The sequence below is a fragment of the Pelodiscus sinensis genome, chromosome 4, assembly GCF_049634645.1.
Source record: "Pelodiscus sinensis isolate JC-2024 chromosome 4, ASM4963464v1, whole genome shotgun sequence".
Classification (NCBI taxonomy): Eukaryota; Metazoa; Chordata; order Testudines; family Trionychidae; genus Pelodiscus; species Pelodiscus sinensis.
The window spans coordinates 17,056,299-17,078,305 of NC_134714.1; the positions used below are offsets into that span (position 1 = coordinate 17,056,299).

A 22,007-nucleotide genomic window follows, 5' to 3' on the forward strand; every position below is an offset into this window, starting at 1 on the left:
CTTACCTGCTGCCCTCCACCTCACAGCATGGTTACTCCATGATTTTAATCCTGAGGAGCTATTCTGTTTGTACAAGGTAAGATGGGTTCTCTTGGAAAGTCTGAAACCAGTCTACCAAGTTCACCTATTCAGCAAAGTGCACCCATTTCTCGGTGTGGGTTGCTCTGCGAAGAATTGACCCTGTTGAGCCTCTTCTGCAATCATTCCTCAATTGCCTCCTTCTTTTGAAACATGAAGTCTTGCCCTGGCATCAGTCAGAGAGCATTTCACTGTAATTTCAGCCTTCCATCTGCTGATTCAGGGCCGCTTGGTTCTTCTTCGAGATGTGTGTCTCCATGAGGGCTCCAGTCCGGGTGCTGGCGCATCCTTGCACTGGCGACTGGAGATTTTTCTAGCAGTATTCGCCACACTCGTACCGTGGCACCTCCTCATGCCATTTGTGTGTTAGACGTGCGCAGCACACGGCCCCCTCTGTTCCTTCTCTACCGTCCTCAGCAGCAGACGGAGTTTCTCTCCTTCCACTGTTTCTACAGAAAAACAACATAAAACTGGTTATTTCCCCTTAATTACCTCATATTTCCAAGTTTTAAGACCCCCATCCTACCCTATAGCAAAAAAAATTTTTTTTTCTTCTGTCGTCATCAGCCCACCTCTTTTTTTTTTTTTTTTTTTTTTTTTCTCTTTTCCCGCACCTGATGCCGGTTTTAAGAGTGAGTCGTGCCGGGATGCTATGCCCATTTTGGATGGGCACTCTGTGTGCATAAAGTGTCTTGGAGAATCTCAAGGTGAATCTCTTTTGTGTTAAGACGTCACAGCAAGATTTCTGAAAGATCTTGAGCGGCTTTTCCTGCAGGTCCCAGACTCTCTTCCTCAGTGAGACTTCAACGTGATCCTCGCTAGGCAGAGAGGAACTCTCATTGATCTCCTGCCCTCTGTTGCTCCTTTCTGCCAAGGTGACCTTCTTAGCAGTAATTACATCCTGCAAGGAGGGTGTCCAAACTTCATGCCTTCACATTGGAACCGTCATATATCATTTTCAAGGATAAGGTTCAGCTTTGACCTCATCCTGCATTTCTACCCAAGGTGGTGTCAGCCTTCCACATAGGCCAGGATATCTTCTTTCCAGTCTTCTACCCAGAGCTGCATACGTCCAGTGAGGATATCACCTCCACGTGCTGGATGTCAGGAGGGCTCTTGCTTTTTACCTGGAACGGACAAAACCTTTTCACAAGTCTTTCTAGTTGTTTGTGGTGTATACCGAATGCACGAAGGGTCTCCCGGTATCCTCACAGCAGATCTCCAAATGGATTACATCCCGTATCAATACGTGCTATGATCTGGTGTGGGTAGAGCTGCCTTCACTGGTCCCAGCTCATTCCGGCAGTGCAGGCCTCCTTCGTGGTCTACCTGGCCCATGTCCCTAGTCAAGACCTCTGCAAAGGCGTGACGTGGACATACATGCGTGCATACGCTAATGATGCATTACTCAGGCCAAAGACAATGCAGGATTCAGCAGAGCTGTATTGCTTTCATCATGTCCTTAAACTCCTACCCACCTGCACAGATTCTGTTTGGAGTCCCCTGCTTTGAATGAATATGAGCAAGTACTTGAAGAAAAGACAGTTACCCTGTTACTGGTGGTCTTCAAGTTCTGTTGCTCACGTCCATTCAGTGTCCCACTCTCCATCCTCTCTGTTGGGGTTTCTGGCAGGAAGGAACTTGGAGAGAGAGGGGCCTGGCGGTGTGCTATGTAGCACAGCAAAGTACTCCATGGGTACTGCTGAAGGAAAATTTTCTGGTGCAGTAGTGCATGTGGCGATCACGCACACCTACTTTGAATGGACATGAGCCACACATCTCAAAGAACAACAGTTATGGAAACAGGTATCTGGCTTTTTTTTTTTTTTTTTTTCCTTCGAAGCTCCTCCTTTCAATTCAGTCTTAAGTCAGGTGGATAGCAATACCTCAGTGGGTTTATCCAAGATGTGGAGATAGTCATTGCAGCTCTTAATTTGTGGACATATTGTAGATTTCTCACATTTGGAAAACAGTTATCAATGCTAGAGCCACCACAATAGTCAGTCCTTGAAGTCATGTAGGTTCTTAACTGAAGAACAGTGCCACTGTATTGAGGTTAAGGGTAAACAACCTAGTAATTAGAGTAGAATCAACATCCTTCTCTCGCTTGGTTCTTTTCCTGCAGGTTTTTAAAGAAAAAGGGTGATGGTAACATATATAAATATAGATATTTGGATCTCACAGTCATTAACTTTTTTCTCATGTGATACATCACACTAGTTTTTAATGTGTCCTTTTTGGCTTTGTTTGAAAGTCCGAGGGATAGCTGTGTTAGTCTGGAACTTCAACTGTTCGATTATTTGGCTTTAAAATTTCTTCTCTGGAGAGCTTTAGAGTGGTCCATTTTGCCTATTCTGAACTGGTTGTGGTGTTGCAGACAAAAATCCACATAAGGACTTATGGGCTTGTCCATAAAGAACAGCAGTAGACAGATATTTGAACTTATCTAATTTTAAAATCCGTTTTAAATATAAGACTATCTGAATAGACTTAAAAAATAGTTTTCTTATGTTACTAGTACGTTACTACTTTTTGTGTTCACTTCTAACTTTTATTCTAACTATTTATTGGGCAGGAGGATTTGGGCCTTCCCACTGAAACTTGAGCACCTTGCCATTCTTGAACTAAACGTGCATAATTCTTATATCTGAGTTCTTTAATTTTTGAAGGGAAGATATAGATAGCATAGGCTAATGAGAACTTCACAGGTAATACTAGTACATTCTGATCTAGGGAATAAGGACTTGTACTTCTGTAGAGTATACGTTTATGGTCTTTTTTTTTTCCTTTTAATGTTTGAATGACTTTTACTTGAAAAATGTTCACTTGACCTCCTGTCCCACTGAAGTGCTCTGGTCTTTACCAAAGAGGTATAACTAAAGCAATAGACCCATACCGTCAGTGCCCAGCAACGGTCAGGGCAAAAAGGGTCACTGGTCTCATGTCCATCTTCTAAGACTTCCAACAAGATTGTTATGATAATTATGATGGTCTGTTAGCAACTGGATAGACAACACAAACTAACCTTCCATAGGGAGCTGAACCCATACAGTAGTTAATAGTGTCATTCACTACCAGCCTGACCTGGGCTAAATGTGAATCACGGACCTTGAGACTTGGTATTTTTAGGTGGAAACTATGTGTTGACCTAACCTTTCCTTTTTGTGCTTTATTTTTCTTTATTTTTATTTATGTGAAACATTTGGTGTTCAAAGAAGACAAATGCTAATGTATCTTTATTTAGCATATCTTGTTAAAGTGCAGGAAGTACGTATGTACGTACATACATAGCCACTTTAGGGATTGCTATAACCTCTAGATAAGAGTAAAAAGTCTGTGCAATTTAGATTTCTAGATCAACTTCAGGAAGTAAATGGTATTAAGGCTTTGAGGATTTTATATACATAGCGTCTGGAGTAGGGGAAGTGATGCTTACTATTGGTTTTTAAATGATAGCGAAAGTTCTCTTCTGGAGAACAAATTCCTGAAAATGTTTGCCATCTCTCATTAAAATGATTGCTAGCATTGAAAGGTTAATTCTTCCATCTATGAACTGTGTGTAATAGTAGCATTCCCTAACCCTCTGTCCTGTAACCCTCTTCTCGGGTGAGACTACTTAAGGCTTCATGTCCACTCAGTCCTTTAAATTTACTGTGATGGCCAATGGCCATGCTTCTTCTTTTTTAGACTGGCATTTCCTAGAGAATAATATAAAAGTTACACAATGGTGAAATTCTATTCATTTAATTGTACTGAAAAAAGAAGTGATGAAATCATGAATATTCCGTGTATTACTATGCATTTACTTTAATTCTAGATGTCTTGCTTCCAAATAACACACGCAGTCTCGTTTACACATTTTTTTTAAAATTTTGGAGGAAGATCACAAGAGGTGGACATAAATAAAACAGGATTTATTGAGGGATACAATTGTGTATCTATTTAGAGTAACCTAGTTGAACATACTTTGCTTTTTTGTTTTTAAATTACTCATATCAGAGAAACCCTTATTCCAACAACTTGTTTACTGGATTTAGGAAGACTGTAATATAAGAATAATGAAAAACTGCCTCCTGTAAAGAAACTTGTTTGGCACGTGTGTGGTTATGATGTTTTTGGATGCATTAACAAAAAGCCATTTCCTATTATGTTCCATTTTTAATTTTTTTTTTCTTCTGGGCTATTTTTTTAAAAGTTATGTTACTTTGCAAGGCAGAAAAAATAAATAAATTTGGCATTAGTAGCTCTTGAGCAATTCAAGGGGTGTGGTTTTTTTAAACTGAAGTTTTCTGTCAATTAATGCAGAAAAAAATCTTATGTATATGTGTATCAGGCTTGAGAGTTTCTGTTTTCTCTTTTAAAAAAAGATGAAGAACTGTTAATAGAGAGAGTGGCGTATGCTGGTATGATCAACCCAGAGGATCGGTGGAAGAACCTACCATTTAAGGGGCCCGTAGCTCAGTTTGAAGTGCAAATAAGAGTGAAATGTGATGAGAATTACTACAGCACACGGTGCAATAAATTTTGCGGGCCTCGTAATGACTTCGTTGGTCACTACACATGTGACCAATACGGAAACAAAGCCTGCATGGAAGGTTGGATGGGAGAAGAATGTAAACAAGGTATTTTTTGCTTACTATTTTACATACTTTTTTGTTGAAACTTGAAGGCTTGTTGAGATGAAAGTGCTGCACCAACTGTACTGTCATATGCACTAGCACAGTAGAAATAGATTTACCTTGTTATTACAGCTGGGCAAGCAATGGATTTTTCAGTTTGCTGGCAATTCCAAAAATTCATTGAGTTGACCCATAAGCTGACTTGATCATTCTCTCTTTCCCTGGTTCAGTACTTATTCATTGTCCCTATGAATACAAACTGTGCTTTGAATTGCAACTATGAATACAAACACTGCTTTGTTGCTGGATGTATGTTCATTTGCTTAAAAAAAAAAAATCAAAAAAATCCTGACTGGATCTAGTAAGAGTGAAGTGATGCTCTTGGCAAAATCTGATTGATAAAGGGATCTAGTTGCTGTAGAGAGGACTTAACTGACTACCGAGTAAACCAGGAAGTCTTCAAACCAGTGAGTTAAATGTCCCTTTAACTTAAACTGGAGGTACTGGTTAAAAAGGAAGCTACCATTTTAAGATAGTGATGATTTATAGCTTTTTAACATACAGGTTGAACCTCTCTAATCTGGCACTCTCTGGTTCAGCAACCTCCATAGTCTGGCATGATTTTAGTTAGCCAAATGTCCATTTACCATGGGAGTGGCCAAATTTCTCAGTCCCATTAAGTTTTACAGCCACTGGTCCTGGCTCTGTGTTCTGTGCTGTTAATTAGCTCTAATTTACTCCTAAATGTCTTCTAAACATCCCAGTAAGCTTTTCAAGTGTTGGCAATGCTGACAATATTGACCTTCTGTAGTCCAGCAAATTCTCTGGTTTGGCACCGATCAGGTCTCGAGGGTTCCGGAGTAGAGAGATTTAACCTGTATTTCTAAAATGAAGATTTGGTTTATTAAAATGTTACAGTACCTGATTCAGTAACACTACAGTATATATGTATATATTTTTCCAGTCCTGGAAAGAGACCTTGTAACTTTGTTTGAAAATGAGGATCAAGCTGTTTAAATTTCTACAAAGCTGAAATATCTTTAGTGTCAATATTACCAAAATTTTAAGGGCAATCCTTTTTAAATTAATCCAGAATCTTCAGTTTAATCCCACAGCATTTTTCTTCCCATCTTTCAGTGAGTAATTAGCGCTAACTTTTTTCCTTGTGACAAAAGAGATGAGAGAGAACACCAGTTTACAGCTGTCTTTGGCAATATTATATAATTTTTTTAAAGCAGATTATTCTCTAAATCTGTAGTACATATCTTATTTTAAAAGATTGCCTAACTGAAGGGGCTGAATCTATGTAACAAAGCAATTAATTGGTATAACATTAAAAATGTAATTGATGTTTGTAAATCCCCACTTGAACAAGAGGATACTTAAGTTGGTTTTATAAAAATGTTAATAGTTGATTTAATGAATTAGTTTTTAAATAGTTGTGTTGTGATGTTTGTCCATGTACTAATTAATTGGAAGGAAAACTATATTAAGAATGAGCAACAAATAAGTTACTCCAATATGAAATGTATTTAATTGCTGGGCTAGGAGCTAGGTTTTTTTTTCCTGTATTAACTGATGTCGTACTGCCAATACTAACTGCAGTCTAAACCTTTTTTTCTGTTCACAGCTGTATGTAAACAAGGATGTAATTTACTCCATGGGGGTTGCAGTATACCTGGGGAATGCAAGTAAGTATATGTATTTGGCTATTTTAGTGTGAGAGAAGAACACTGTTTTCAGTACTCTGCTTTTAACAGTGATTTTTAGCAATAAAATATATAAAATAAAAATTGGAAAATAATCCTTATTTACACCAACCAGCCATCTATGCAATATAAAGTTATATATATCTCAGACTTTACATTTTCACAGAACTTATTAGTTTCATAAGTTGTCTGTTTCTGTGTTTGTGATGGAAGGGATTTACAAATAATACAGTTGGGATTAAATAAGGCACTTTGAACAACCAACCCTGTTCTATTTAAAGATCACCTGCAATAGTGGAAAATGTATTAACTTGTATTAACTTTAAATACTTCTAAGTCTCCCATAGGTCTCATAAAGATTTTTTCAAAGAAGTCTTTCATTTCAGTTGATTATTTATTCTTTAAAGAATGGATTATATGGGTAGATGATCCTTTCCCAGCTCTAGCACATAAGTTACATGCTGGATCAGTGCCAAACTCAACCCTTTCCTTGAGGTGATAATTTTAACTTAAGTTGTGTCTTACTTAATGTTCAAGTATTCTGCCCCAAGGCCTGTTCTTAGGGTTTCCTTGCAGGTCCTAGGTATGGCCCAGACTCTAGTTTCGTCTGGGTAGACCCACTTAACTCCACCCTCAAAATACAGGGAAGGAGAATAGGTAGCCCCAGCCACAGTGAACATGAATTGGTTAATTCCTGCTAACCAGATGGGTCAAGAGAGAACTAGTGCTACATTATTGCAGCGGACTTTGTTAATGTACAGGTTGAACCTCTCTAGTCTGGCACCTTCAGGAACTGACCGGTGCCAAACCAGAGAATTTGCTGAACTACAGATCAATATTGTTTAGCAGCATTACCAACACTTCTAGTGCTTACATAGGCTTTAGAGGACATTTAGGAGTAAATTAGAGCTAAATAACAGCACAAAACACTGAGAGCCGGGACTGGTGGCTATAAGCAAACTTTATGGGACCATGGGGAAATTGGCCACAACCTTGATAAGAGGACATCCAGCTAACTAAAATCATGCCAGACCATGGATGTTGCCAGACCATGGATGTTGCCAGACCAGAGAGGTTCAATTTGTACTTGTCCCAACTCCTCAAAACTTGCCACGTATACAGCTACTCACAATTTTGTGGCCAAACATGAACAACTCAGTCCATTCTCCTGTAATTCTGTAATACTTGCCTACGTATCAAAACATTGAGGTCACTGTTGGACACATTCTTTTGTTAGAAAATACCTCTCAACATGAAAGCCTTGGCTGACTGAGTTTAGTTCCTGTTTTGTGGAATACAAAGGGGGAGAAGCAGAGAGGGAGGAAATTATATAACGGACTAAACTACCCTTCCCCCAAGAAAGAGGTTGGGTTTTTTAACCTCCCTATGACTGGAGAGGTGTTAAAAGAACATTTAACTTGAATGGTTCTTTGAAATATGTTTTAACTCCCTGTGCTAAACAGTTTGTTTCGCTGTGATACTCTTGAGTTCTTTTCCAGACCTGAAGAAGAGCTCTGTATAAACTGGAAAGTATTTCTCTCTCCATCAGAAATTGGTCCAATAAAAGATATTACTTCCCCTATCCTTGTGTGTCTAATATCCTGGGATTAAACAGCTACAACACCTCTGCATACAATGTGATCAAATGCATTTATGACTTCACTGCCACCAGTTCAGACCATGGCTTTGACTTGGGCAAATGACAGCCAACTTAGTTGAGAGAGTTCCCCAGTGTGAAAACACTTGGGCTGTGTATAGACTGTATCCCTTTTTCCGTAAAAGGGATGTAAATTAGACACATCGCAATTGCAAATGAAGCGGGGATTTAAATCGCCCCTGCTTCATTTGCATAAACATGACTGCCGCTTTTTTCCGTCTCGGAGCTTTGCCGGAAAAAAGCGCCAGTCTAGACGGGGATCTTTCGGAAAATGAAGCCTTTTCCAAAAGATCCCTTATTCCTCTTAAAATAAGGAGTAAGGGATCTTTCGGAAAAGGCTTCATTTTCCGAAAGATCCCCGTCTAGACTGGCGCTTTTTTCCAGCAAAGCTCTGAGCCGGAAAAAAGCAGCAGCCATGTTTATGCAAATGAAGCGGGGGGATTTAAATCCCTGCTTCATTTGCAATTGCGATGTGTCTAATTTGCATCCCTTTTACGGAAAAGGGATGCAGTCTAGACACAGCCTTGGGGGGGAGGGGGGAACTGAGCATTTACTCTTCTGAATTGTGGTTCAGGCTGCTGGGCCATCTTTGGAACCTTATGGATGTCCAGGTTAGTTTCTAGGGATGTAAAAGGTTAACTGGTAAGCCTCACCCTTGAGTGAGGCTTACTGGTCTGGCTAACAGGTAAGGCCTGGAGCAGCTCCCTGTATGCCTTGTTATACGCTGTGACTTCCCGGGAGCAGGGCCAGCAGGGCCTGCTAGCCCGTTCCCCGGGAAGCTAGCTGCAGAGCCCACAGCAAATCAAGTCCCCACCGACCCTGCTGTCAAGGAGGCAGCTTCACTGCTGGCTTTGCAGCATAAAGCTGCATTTGTAACTATGCAGCATGTGTAACCCTGAAACTGCTAAGATTTTTAGTGGGCACAGAGTTACCTTTTTTTAACGACTTTTTACATCCATAGTAGTGTCACAGAATCTCTTTAGGTGGTGGGATATGAGAAGGTACCTAACGGAAATACCAATTGAAATTAAAAGACAACACAAACTTAGGCTAGGTCTGCCATGTAGCTATGCCAATGAGCTCTCTCTCCCATTGACATAATTACGGTCCCTTCCCACTTCTCCAACAAGTAGCAATAGCTGTGTTGTAGAGTATTGTTCATATTGATGCTTTTGTTGTAGAAACATGTTTATTTGGGTTTATTTTTTTCACACCCCTCACCAACAGAAATTTCACCAACAAAAGTGCCTTAGAAAAAGCAACTTAATACCTTCTTTACAAGAGGGTGGGGGAGAAATAGCTGAATTACAGACAATATCTCTAGAACTTTGCAAAAAATGACACATTCTCATTTTTGGCTATAATGTTTTACCTTGCCAAGGGGCTTGTAGCATCCCTATGACCACTTCCTGTAGAGTACCATTTTGGGCTCCTCCAAAGCCTCCAGCTATGAGTATGTTGTGTTGGGTGTGCTCCTACAATATCACGTGGATTTAAGCCATATATTCACAGTGGAATTTTACACTTGATTGCTTCTTGAATGTTATGTTTAGGAGTCTTTCCATGGTGAACACCCTGTGCCACCAATCATCTGGCATTTTTCTGCATCCATCTTTAGATATGGTTTTGGTTGGTCTTTCTGCAGTTTTCAGAGTTACTTTGTCGTATCAATTCTTTGCCTGTAATTCAGTTACAGAATTAGCTTTGTTGCTTTTAGGACCTGCCCAAGTATTCAGCAGCCTGTTAATCAAATGTGTGGAATTTCTTTGGCCTTCAGTTGTACAATAGATATGGAATCTCTGCTGTACACCGTGTGTTGGCTTTTTTTTTTAATTCTTCTAGCTGATATCCTAATTGAGTTTTATCGTCTCACTGTTTCATCAGCATGGAAGAGACACATAAGCAACAGGACGAGGAATTGCTGCCTTTGGAAGACTTTCTCTGCATTTAGCTTAAAAACAGGACTCTGTGGAAGACAATTCTTGGGTTGATAGCTACTGTGATTGTCCAATTCTTGTCACACTTAAATTTCATTATATTGGCCATGTCAGCAGGTGTTGAGGCCAGATTTCTTAACTTGTCTAAAGAAGCTACCTGTCCCCTCAGTCAAATACTCCTTTCTCTCAGATCTCTCTATTTGTTCTTTACTAACATCTGCTGTTTTACTGAGAGATGCTTTTGTATATCTGATGTCACGTGTAGTCTAGTAGATATATCAATAAGCACCTTTTGGTAGTATCTCACTGTCAAATGGGCTTGTCATATTGTGGATGACGTAGTTGGTAAGAGATATTCCTTTCATCCCTTTTCAGTGCCTCACGAAATTAAAAGCTAGTTTCTAGAATATTTCAAAGGGTAATATTGCATGTATGGCCATCTACAAACTAAAACCTTCTACTGGGAAGACTATATGCTACATTGTAAGCACAAAAACTTCCTAATGTAATGTTTTCCCATTTGTAATTCACATGTATATAGCTTTCAGTGTGCAGTACAAACTACAGGCATGCAGTCCACTGCTACTAGTGCATGACCTTCAAGGTGAATTTGATCTGGTCACCAAATTTCAGTTGGCGATATAGAAAGTGATTTTTCCCTTGTGAAATACTTTGACAATTAAGAATACTCATTGTGAAAGATTTTCATGTTAGTATATTGCAAAATTTTATATTTGCCATTTTTTTTCTGCATGTAAAAAGCTTAATTTCTGGGGCAGTAAAATGTGCCTGTGCAAAACCAAAAAATAATACATGGTAGTTTTGGCCAATAAACCCAATATTAGGATGTTGGAAATTAAGTTGATGAGTAAAAACTAGTCTTAGTTGTATTGCAGTATCTCTAGAACTTAGCAAAAAATGACACATTCTCATTTTTGGCTACAATGTTTTACCTCGCCAAGGGGCTTGTAGCATCACTTGACAGGTCTTCTGAAAATACTTAAAAGCTTTGAGCTTTTACAAAAGAATATTATGTGGGGGTGTATTGGAAGGGATCATTAAACTCCAAAAATATGGCCCTCTTTGGAGAATTGCTTGACACCTACAAGTGATGTCACCAAGCCATGAAGACTGATTAGCAAGTAGAGAGATGAGTAGAATCTACTAAGGTTTCAAAGATTTACTTCTAGATTGATGCTATGGTTTTATACACTGTTTTAAAACAAAGTAGCCTGCAATCTGCATGTCCATCAAAGAGAGATTGAACTTGTATATAGGTAAGATAATACTTGGACTAGGGATGTTAAGGACTAGTTGACTGTCCGATAAGCATATGCTTATCGGATAGTCGACTAGTAGCCCCCCCCCCCACCCTCGCTCTTCTCCCCCCGTCCCCCCGCTGCCTTTATCAAAGGCAGCAAAGGGGGGGGAGAGTGGGTACTACAGAGTGGCAGCACTTCACAGCTGAGTCCAGGGTCAGGTAGGGACTCGCCCAACTGATCCCAGGCTCCAGCACAGCATTTCCGCAGAACCTGGGATCTGCTGTGGAGACCCCAGCTGATCCTGGTCTCCATGCTGCACTGCTGCTTTGAAATGCACAAGAGCCCCTGCTGGGGACTCTTGTACATTTCAAAGCTGGCACACTGCCTGCAGTCTGGAGTCAGCAGGACTTCCTGTTGGCCCTAGGCTGCACGCAGAGTTCCTTATTCCTCCTTTGAAATTACAAGAGCCCCAGCGGGGGCTTTTGTACGTTTCAAAAGAGGAATGCAGAAGTGCCTGTGGAATAGTCAATGGAAATTCCATCGACTACTCGACTTGTAAATTAACCATTACTGAACATCTGTATCTAGGACACTAAAACTCCCATTAATGCAACATGTCTTAAAATACATTTATAGAAATGAGTTGTTACTAATTGGACTAGTGAGCCTCACAGTTGGAACTAACTGTACCTAATTTTTGCATGCCATAGAGTTTAGGGAGGTTAGGTAGCAATTAATTGAATAGTCATGTAACCACATCAAATTTTGCAGTTACACAACTATTCCCTGGTAGTGGGGCTGGCAGCCAGTGCATTCCTGGGAAGCCCGCTGCTACCTCTATATCAAAGGCAGTGAGGGGGGTGGCAGGCAGGAGCTGGCATGCAAGGAGAGACTATTTAAAAACCAGCTCGCTGCATAGACCGGCTGCCATCTGGAGACAGACTGCTCTGCGGCAGCCTCCCCTGCCCCCCCATCCCATGTTGCTGCCTCTTCTTATAGAAGCAGCAGCATGTGGGGAGGCAGCCACCTCCCCCTGAGCGTTGGCTCCTGCCTACACACCCCTCTCATTGCAACTGTGGGAGGCAGCAAGGAGGGAGCTGGTGGCTCTGTGGAGCCAGCATTTGAGGAGAGCCAGCTTAAAATCTGACTTGTCACACACCTCGGCTCCTGCCTGCCTCCTGACCCTCCCCCTCTTCCCTTTCTTCCCCCTTCTGATAGAGGCAGCAGGATCTGGGGGAGGGAAGGGAGAAGCAGCTCCTCAGGAGCTGATATGCATGGGGAGCTGTTCTGAAAGCTGGCTTCCCGTGTGTACCAGTTCCTGCATACCACCCTCACCCTCTGAGCTGCTGCCTCTCTATCAGAAGCAGCAGCGAGTGCCAGGGGGAAAGGTAGGGTTGCCAGGTGTCCGGTATTCACCTGGACAGTCTGGTATTTTCGCCTCCTGTCCTGTAAAAAAGATTCAGAAAATATGGGACATCTTTGTCTGGTATTTTCTGATTTCCCCCCCCCCCCCCACTCCTTTCTTCCCCCTCCCCCGCCCCGCCCCCCCATCCCCAGCCAGGAGGCAAAAATGCCGGGCACCTGGCAACCCTACAAATACTCAGCGCCCGGCCTCCCCCAGATCCCATGCTTACCTGGTTCCACAAGGCTGCTGGCACAAAATGGCTGCCAGCAAAAAGAAGGGGAAGCAATGACTCCCGTGGGTCTTAATGCTCAACCTCTTCCCTGTTCCTATATTTTTTTTCATCTGGCAATCCTAGGCTTCATGTATCTGGTGCTTGTGGGGCATCGGCTCCCACCTCTCGCCCTTGCTGCCTCTGATAGAAAGGCAGCAAGGTGGGGGGATGTGTGTAGTCAATGTTTATTGGTTAATCATGTAATTGACTGTGTTGACATCCCTAGCAGAGATCTGTGTACATTAGAAAAGTGCACTCTGTCTAGATGGTGGAAATTTTCTATAAGAAAGTGGAGTGTCGAAGTATAAACAAGGCTTACCAGCTTGACCTTTTGTTTACAGCCTCTCATGAAAAGCTGTTTAGATTTACTTGGGATAATTGTGTTGGGAGCTATTGAATTATAATCTAAATTCCTTCTTTGGATTTTTGGTCTATTGCCAACCTTATTTAACAGGTTAAAACAATGACTGCTTTCTAATTCTAATGAAAAATGGGAGGAAAGTGAAAGGGTGTGAGAGGCGTGGAAGTCTGCTGGTGCCAGGAGTCTAGCTTATAAATGGATTTTGCCTTATTCTGAAACTTCACAATTGTTTTTATATATAGAAAAGTTGCAAAATCTGTTTTTTTCTTTTTCATCTGATTTAGTGTGAGGATCCAAATTGCAGTTTTTCATTGAAATAATTTTTTGCTTTCCTACTCTTCATATCAAGAATTGCAAAGTGATATCTTGGACTAAGTGCTTCCATAGAAGCGGACCTTAGAACCTTAGCAGTTGGATGCAGCCATGGTAAATGCCTGAATTCTCAGTTATGCCTTTGGCAGCAGTAGGGCCTGTCACCCTTATCTGCTGGAAAGCTTCCTGGGCTCTGATTTTAAGTCATTTTCATGTTGGTTGAGTTATTTATCAATGTATCTTTTTGTCTGCTCAGCATTATAGGAAGGAAAACAAAAATATAGGTCTTCATTTTAACCAGCTTGAGTACCCCTGTACAACGTTGTCTTGAGAACTAGTGGTCTGATATGGTTTGTGGTGAAGAGGATTTTTCAAATTTTTATTTTCTTCTTCTGTTGAGAAAGTGGCTACTATATTCTGGAATAATAAGGTACTATTGTCAACATGGTAAAGTATTTTACAGGGTATACCATGTATGCAGTACTCCTACTTAATAAGGAATATGCTGTGCTTTAGAAATGGTTTTCCCTCTTTCACTGCAGAATCAGTTCAGAAGAAACAACAGTGAAAAGCTTATTCAGATGACATTGGTTAGATCAAACCAATTGCTTCTTGTGTAGACAGGAATCAGTTTAAAAATTGTGAGATAAAATAGCTAGATGTGGAGCTACTAGTCTGCCTAAAAAACTAGGTTTTTCTTAAATAGCAGACACTGGTCTTGTTGACTAGTGACTTCACATAGTACCTTGAGCTGATTCACATCAAACCATTGCTAAGAAGTTGAGTTGGTGGGGGCAGTTTGTTTTGCTTTCAGCGTGTGGGTTTGTTTTGGAGTTTCTTGACGCCTTTTGAACAATAGTAACATCAGATCTTCTTAAACACTAGATTGTATCGTTTGTGCTACAGAGCAATGAGTTATCTTTGGTCTAATGTAATTTGTTCAGGTAATCTTATTCAGAGTAATTGTACCCTGCACACTACCATGATGCTGGATGGCTAGTACTTCTTCCAGTAGGTTATCTTAATCTTTTGGTACCATTTTCAACAAGTTGTTAGTACACTTAATCGTTTAATCTCTCATTTCCTCATGATCCACTTTGGCATGTGTTTGAAAAAGTTCCAGGTATGTCGAGCATCCAAGCACATTGTTCCCATCTTGCCAGAGTGGTAGTGCTATGAATAAAGTTTGTATAATTTATTTTTATTTTGATTTATTTTAAGCTTCTACAGAGAATCTTGCTTTAAAAACATAACTTAAATGGGCCAAATCTCTGTATTCAACATATTATGAAATTAAAATGTAATCAGTAGAGAACTATGGTATATTTAATCATGCTTCTAGTTAAACAACCACCATACATTTCTAAAAGATCAAAAACTTGTTCTACAGAGGATGTTTAGATTAAGCCAAATGTCCTGAAAATGAGCTTTTGGCCAGTATTGTCCATTGGGGTATCATCTGCGGGCATAAAGAACAGATGGTCCTAATTCCTCATTTCCTTCGTACAACCCGTGATTGCAAAAGGAAACTTCTAGCAGTGTCCACTGCTTTTTGTACACTGTGCAGTTTAAATCCTCTCTCGATGTGTGTATGTAACTATATAGTTGGTACTAGTGGAAGCAGTAGGGTTGTTAGTGTTGTTTTAGGATTAGTTGTTTAAAGTCTAATAATGTGTTGGCTAATACACATACAACAACAGTGTTAAGGACTTCCCTGATGCTGGGTTTAGAACCTATGAGTGAAGCAAGGTCCCCAACCTTCAAAACTTTCCCCTTTTAATGCGGTTATCCTGCTGAATCCTAGTGTCTTTTCTGTTAAGTGTTCAGTTTGGTAGTCTTTCTTGAAAAGAACTCAGAACATAGGGGAGGCCCAACTGTGAGCTTTTTCTCCCTGGAACAGTCAATGAATGATCCTCCGATCTGAAGGGGAAAAGCTTCTAACAGACTTGAGCAGATGCTGAGCACTCCTCATTGAGTTAGTACAATAACAGGTCTTAAAACCTGGATCCCTCACTTGGTGTCACCTTCTAGTACAGGAATGGGCAATAATTTTTGCTGGGGCGGAGGGACCACTCCAAGATTTTTGGAAAGTAGTCAAGGGCTGCACTCTTTCATGATATTAATGGAGGAGATGTGGGGCTTGGGATGGAGATTGGGGTGCAGAAGAGAGCTTGGGGTAAGGGTGCAAGAGGGAATGTGGGGTCTGGGAGGGAGTTTGGGTGAAGGAGGCAGTTGTGACCTGGGGCATGGGATTAGGGTGCATGTACAGGGGTTTGGGTTGTGACCTAGGGCAGGATGGGTTTGCAACCTCAGTGCCTCGCCCCAGGTCACAACCCAAACCCCTGCACCCCAGTGCTCTGCCCCAGGTCACAATGCAAAGCCATGCACCCAAAGCAAGAAGTGGTTGTGACCTGGGGCAAGAGGTTGGGGTGCAGGGTCTGAGGGGGTATGGGTTCAGGAGGGGGAAAAGGGTTTGGCTTATGTGGGAGAGGGGGGCAGAGGGTGGGAGTATGGAGAGGCTGGGGTGTCATACAGGCTCTGGCTGGGACACTTACCCGGATGACTCCCGGCTAGCAGCCCAGCATGTTTCTCAGGCAACCTCCCTGCATGCCCCAGCACAGGATGCAGGGGCCATGTGCGTTTGTGAATAAAAGCCTGAGGGGAGGGGAAGATGGGGGCTTTGCATGCTGCCTGTTCGAAGAACAGGCAGGTCCCATTGGCTACAAATAGTCCATTGGGATTGTGCTAGGGGCGGGGGCAGGACATCAAGTCTCTCCCCCTTCTCCTGGCTCACAGCTGTGAAACACACAGGGCCTGGCAGCTGCTTTTCTGAGCAGCGTGCGGGGGGGAGGAGGGGAGCAGGTCAAGCAGAGAGTCTGCCTGAAGCTTCCCGCTGCATCTGCAGACTGGATCTGGTGGGTTGGCCATATTTAGCCCAGCTCTGTTCTAGTAACTGGGCCACATTGTCTCCTAATATAAACAGCTCTTCTCTTAAATTAAGCAGACTCTCTATACATTAAATTAAATAACTATATATGGCTATTGCTTTGGCTTGTGCAACACCATCCTGAGTGTGTCATCAGAAAAACTAATGTTTTGTTTTTCCATTTGTCTAGACTTTTTTAACCCTCTGACTGATGCATTTTGCTTCTGTCGTTAGCATCACTAGATCTACTTTAGTTTCCTGCCATGAATGTTTTGGCTAAAATTTCTAATTGAAGTCTAAGTGCAGGAGGAGTTTTATTTGTCAGGAAGACTCTGGAGGTGGGGGAGAGGAGCATGCATGTAAGTTACAGGATGCAGTTGTGACTTTCCTTCTGTCTTTCAGGATGTAGGGAGTAAAGGAGTAAAACTATTTTTTGTTTAAGGACTTTACATTTTCTGTTAAAATGCTGTTTTATTGGTGCTCTCTCTAGGATTTTTATTTTAGGATCAAGTGTTTCAGCTCACTCTTTGGAAGAATATTAGGTTCCTTTAATTTATTTGAAATGCTTAACCTAAAGACTGGTAGGAGCCTGATATATCCTGGCTGGCTGTGGAATGTGATAGTGGGATACTGAAGTATAACCAGTGCAGAAGTGCCTGTTAGTGCCGATATCCTTAAAGAATCTTGCCTGTAGTAATGAGGAGTCTTGTCAGTGTATAGAAGTGTGATCTGCAAACTGGCATAAATCTGTGTCAAAAGTAAGTGTGTGTGTGTGTGTGTGTGTGTGTGTGTGTGTGTGTGTGTGTGTGTGTGTGTGTGTGTGTGTGTGTGTGTATTTTAAGTGATTTAATTCTATGAGCCTTTTTCCCCCCCTTAAAGGTAGACTTGTAAAGTGAAGTGTTGGGACTCAAGATCGCTGTGTTCAGCCCATTTGTGGTTAATATCTATTGGCAACAATTAGCCGTTAAGATGGTCTTTAGCTCTTAATGTAAATGCCTTACCCTCACCTTTTGTTTTGGAAATTGATTCAGATTTGTTATTACCCGGGATTGAAATATTTAGCCAAAATATGAAGCCTGCTCGCCAAAAGTAGATACAAATATTAATTGGGCTCCCTAAGGAAGATCTATATGAAATTCCAAACCCAGCTTCTTTCAGTTGTTGAGATTCCAGTCAGGGTGCTATCCCTGGACCCAGTGCATGTACTCTGACTCATGTGACAGTTTGACATGTGAAGCTGGCTTCTGAAAGGGAGGAGTTCTCAAAATTAAGATGTCCCTCTTTGTAAGTCAGTTTCACTGCTCTGGTCACCCAGACCTGAAGAACAGCACACTGTGTGACTTGAAAGTTTCTGTGTCTTGTCAACAGGAGTTGGTCCAATAAATATATTACCTCACACACTGTGTCAGTTTTGTTCAACAGTAATGTATGTTATGAGTTTTGTCAAGTGAAACTTAAGCTCAGCTACTTCTCATGGGAAAGAACTGTGTAACTAAATCCTGTCTTCCACAGATCTATATAGCTAGTAGAGGAACTGATAATTTTAACTAATTTTCCAGTGTTGAGTGCACTGTTCTATAGCCTATAAATCATTGGCCTATTTTAAATGCTGGTAGGGATAACCTGATTGCCTTGATAGGTGGATAAGAAGGGGAATAAGATCCAAGAATCTCCAGTGCATTTACTTTGCAAAGTTTCAGATCCTTCTGGCATTTCAGACTCTTCTGACCTAGAATTGTTTTTTCCTCTTAAAAGCTAAAGGGGAACAAGTTGGAAAAACTGAAAATAAAGTAAACTACATGCAATAAATGGGGAAGACTTACATGAAACAACAAATGGGATCATACATTGACGGCTTTATAATTCCATGTGCTTAACTAAGAATCTGGTTTTGAAAATGAAGGTCCCAATCATGAAAACTACTGAGCACCACTAGAAAGGTGCCTACTATTTAACTCCCTACTATTTGATCACATCTCGGCACTTAGTCAGATCACACCATTAAGCTACATGATGGTAACTGATGTCTTCTTTCTTGTTTTGGTAATAAATACTCCGCTTCCACAATTTTTTTTTTTTAATTTGTATTTTAACTTCGTATAGTCTTCACACTTTTTAAACTATTCTATTTATAAACAGAATATCAATAACTCCAATTAAATACATACAATATAAAAAACTTCAATTAAACAACCATATCTCTGCCACATTGTCACCAGTTTTTTTGCTCCTATTTCTGAATATAATTTGAAACTGCAGCATGTACCAGAAACTTTGACTGTTGTGGGATATCTTGATCTTGCATCAGTTGTTTGAGTGCATTAAGGCTGTGTGAGACTTAACATTTCTACAAATGCATCGTGGGCTGATGCATTCACACTAACCTACTTCTTTCCACATTTATTAGTAATGCAAACAAATTTTTTATACAAACCTAAATATATTGATACAATTAATGCTAATTTAGCTTTAATTGTATATGTAATAATCTACAGAACCATTGTTTCCTGTTGTTTCCTTGGTTACCTTTATTTAGTTTATGAAATGTGTCCCTATATGCTTTGCTAAATACTTCTCTTTAAAATAGCCTATTTCAGCCTTAACCTAAGCTGTAGGTTTCCATTGTTTACCAATCCATTTGTAGTCAAAATAAAAGGGAGCTCTTTTGAAAGCAGCTAAACTAGGTTTGTAGAACTGTTTATCATTTTTCTTCAGTAATTTAAAAAAAAGATTATTCCTATATGTGCCTGTTCACTCCTTTTGCTGATTTTAAACCTGACCTGGAGGACCTGCCTGTTCCTGAAACTTGATGCATGTGCTTCAAACTTCCCCCCAGGAAATTACTAAACTATAACAATGTATTTATGGTAACTTCCTTTGTACTGTTAGAAAGCCAGCAGACATTTAGATTAAACTATCTCTGATTTGCTTTTGCATAGCCATGGTCACAAAGTTAGTCCTAGTAAAATTGGCAGAAAGGGGAAGGGAGGAAGGGGACAAGACATCATGCTTTTCCAGTCATAATGGCAAAAATTTAATCTAATCCACTGTTGGCTGCCTAAACAGCTTCTCTTTGGTCTTTACCAGAACTAGAATAGATTAATTCAACTTTGTTCTAAATGTAACTTCGTTCTTCTCTATACCTTTGTTTTTATTATGGTGAAATGAAATTCTTTACCTTAATGCTTAGATAGTTTGTATATTGAAACTTGTGAGAAAAATCGTGTTAAACAAGCTTTTCTATTTTATCACATTTGCTCTAGGACTGAGCAGAGATCCATGTAAATGTTATCTTTCCAGAAGGAAGTGGAATTAAAGCTGTTCTAGCACCTGCTAATGTAGGCTGCAACCAGACTTCCTGTTTGAGAGGAAATCCTAATTTACTCTTCCTTGTAAACTGAAGACTGATCAGTTTACCACATAGTAACCTTTTGACTCGTAAACATAGTGTTCCTTTGGTTGGACTGCTGGTAGCCTGTCGAAATGATTTCCCTTAGGTTATTATGGTAACTCAGACTATACATTGTGTATCCTCGTATATGTCATGAACAAGAAGTAACCCTTTCCTATCAAATGAGCATTTTTGTGTGCTTTAGCAGGGCCTCAAACAACAACTTTTTAAATTGGATTTTTAGAAGATAACTTACATTGCCTTCTGTATGTTCCTCAAGCATCATCCCAATTTTAAGATAAATTTAACCAATTATTCTGCTTTGCTAATACATAATCTTTTCAGTTTCTCGTAGCCCATTTAAACAGAGGTTACTAAAACACACTTCCCTGTCAGTCAAATTGGCATGCCACATTTGTCACTAGGTATCTGTTCTTTGGATTAAAACAGACTTTCTGTTGGCAATAATGAACCAAGTCATAGAAGCTGCAGAGTGTGTGCGCTGAGAATGCATTTAAATATCACATTGCATTGCTAAAATTTAAAACATCAAAGAAATTATGCATACTTCTTACCATAAGTAGGTATCTCTTAGCATTGGAAACAAACTGTACTCTAGGAGTAAGAAATTAGTACTACCTGGAATGAGGATGCATTTTTAGTATGAACCAGCTTTCATACAAGATTTTCATTTTTTATTTTTATATATATATATATATATATATATATATATATATATATATATATAATCTTATTTTACTGTACGGTATATTAACTCAGTAGGAGAAAGCTACTGTCCTGTGGGCTTATATATTCTACTGACCCCATCAATCCCCATTTATCTAAGCCTTTTAATAATGTGAGCAAACTGACTCCTGAAATATGTAGATTGTATACCCCAGCATTTGTATGTAATTACAACATAAGTAGAAGTATCAGAGCAATCTCTAGAACCAGAACTGCCACAATATAGTTCCAAAAGTTTTACTAACAAGACTATAAATATATGAGACTGTATGGAAAAAGCTACCTTCTGTATCTAAATACAGAAGAGCTGAAATTCAGAGCTTTAAGTAAGGAGTACTTTGTGTTGGTATTAACACAGACAGTAGTACCGTGCTGTCAACATATGGTCTCAGGAACCACACAACTCTTTATTAAACTGTCCAATATATTAGTCTCTAGTGAATGAGGAGTCCCAATTTGATTTCCCTCTTCTACTCACAAGATGGCTATTCGCTCCATTCTTTTATTGCATTGCAAAGAGGATCAACTTCTGATTCAGTGACACTGGCATAGCTATGAAAAATATAGTTTTGTTGCTGACATTTCCTACTTCACAGAGCATCTGGGGTAAATATCCATACAGTGTAGTCAACAGATTTTTTTTTTTTTCTTCTAATGGGACTTTCCAGAAATAGTGAAGGGCATATTTAATACCCAATTCAACCAACAACTAATTCAAATTAACTATCAAATAGGATTGTACTGGAAGATTTGTAGATACTTTTTAGAAAATAAGACCATCTTGCTGTTTTTTCATCTGCTCTTAGGGCATTGTCTCTCTGAATAACCATATAATTTAAAGAGTTCCTTCTAACTTTACCCATAACTTCTGGATCGAGATCCAAGGGTTTTTAAAGTGTAAGATAAGCTTTCCTAGAGTGTGCACACATTTTTGCTAACAAAATTCTGGTCTTCGAGTATGTCTGCATTGTTACAAACAATCCACTCTGAAGGGAAGTGTCCTTGAAGAAACCTGGTAACAACACATTAAGTATTTTAATTGCTTTATTTTTTGTGTGTTTCTCAAGTCTTCATTATTTTATTTTGTCTGCTCCAAGCAAGGAGGATACTAGAATAAGCTGCTAAAGAACAGTAGGAACATAACAGACTAAATCTGCTGAAAGAGTTCTTAAAATAACTCAGAGAAAATTGACAAGACAGCTGCATCTTTGATCATCCCAGCTCATGAAATCAGTGTAGTACTCTAGAACAAATTAGCTAATCTCTTACCAGCCATCTTCAGAGAACAAAAGTACAGTGAATGCTGCTTTGTCCAGTAAAAGAGTTTGCAAT

General features: G+C 40.0%; 1 protein-coding gene across 2 annotated transcripts in view; it reads left to right on the forward strand.

The window, feature by feature from the left end:
- Window positions 1-22,007, forward strand: part of JAG2 (jagged canonical Notch ligand 2) — a 108,984-nt gene that overhangs the window by 56,646 nt on the left and 30,331 nt on the right. For both annotated transcript variants that reach the window (XM_006112741.4, XM_006112740.4), the window contains exons 4-5: window positions 4,446-4,700; window positions 6,328-6,388. In XM_006112741.4, the coding sequence (XP_006112803.2) occupies window positions 4,446-4,700; window positions 6,328-6,388 (316 nt within the window). The remainder of the gene's footprint in view (window positions 1-4,445; window positions 4,701-6,327; window positions 6,389-22,007) is intronic.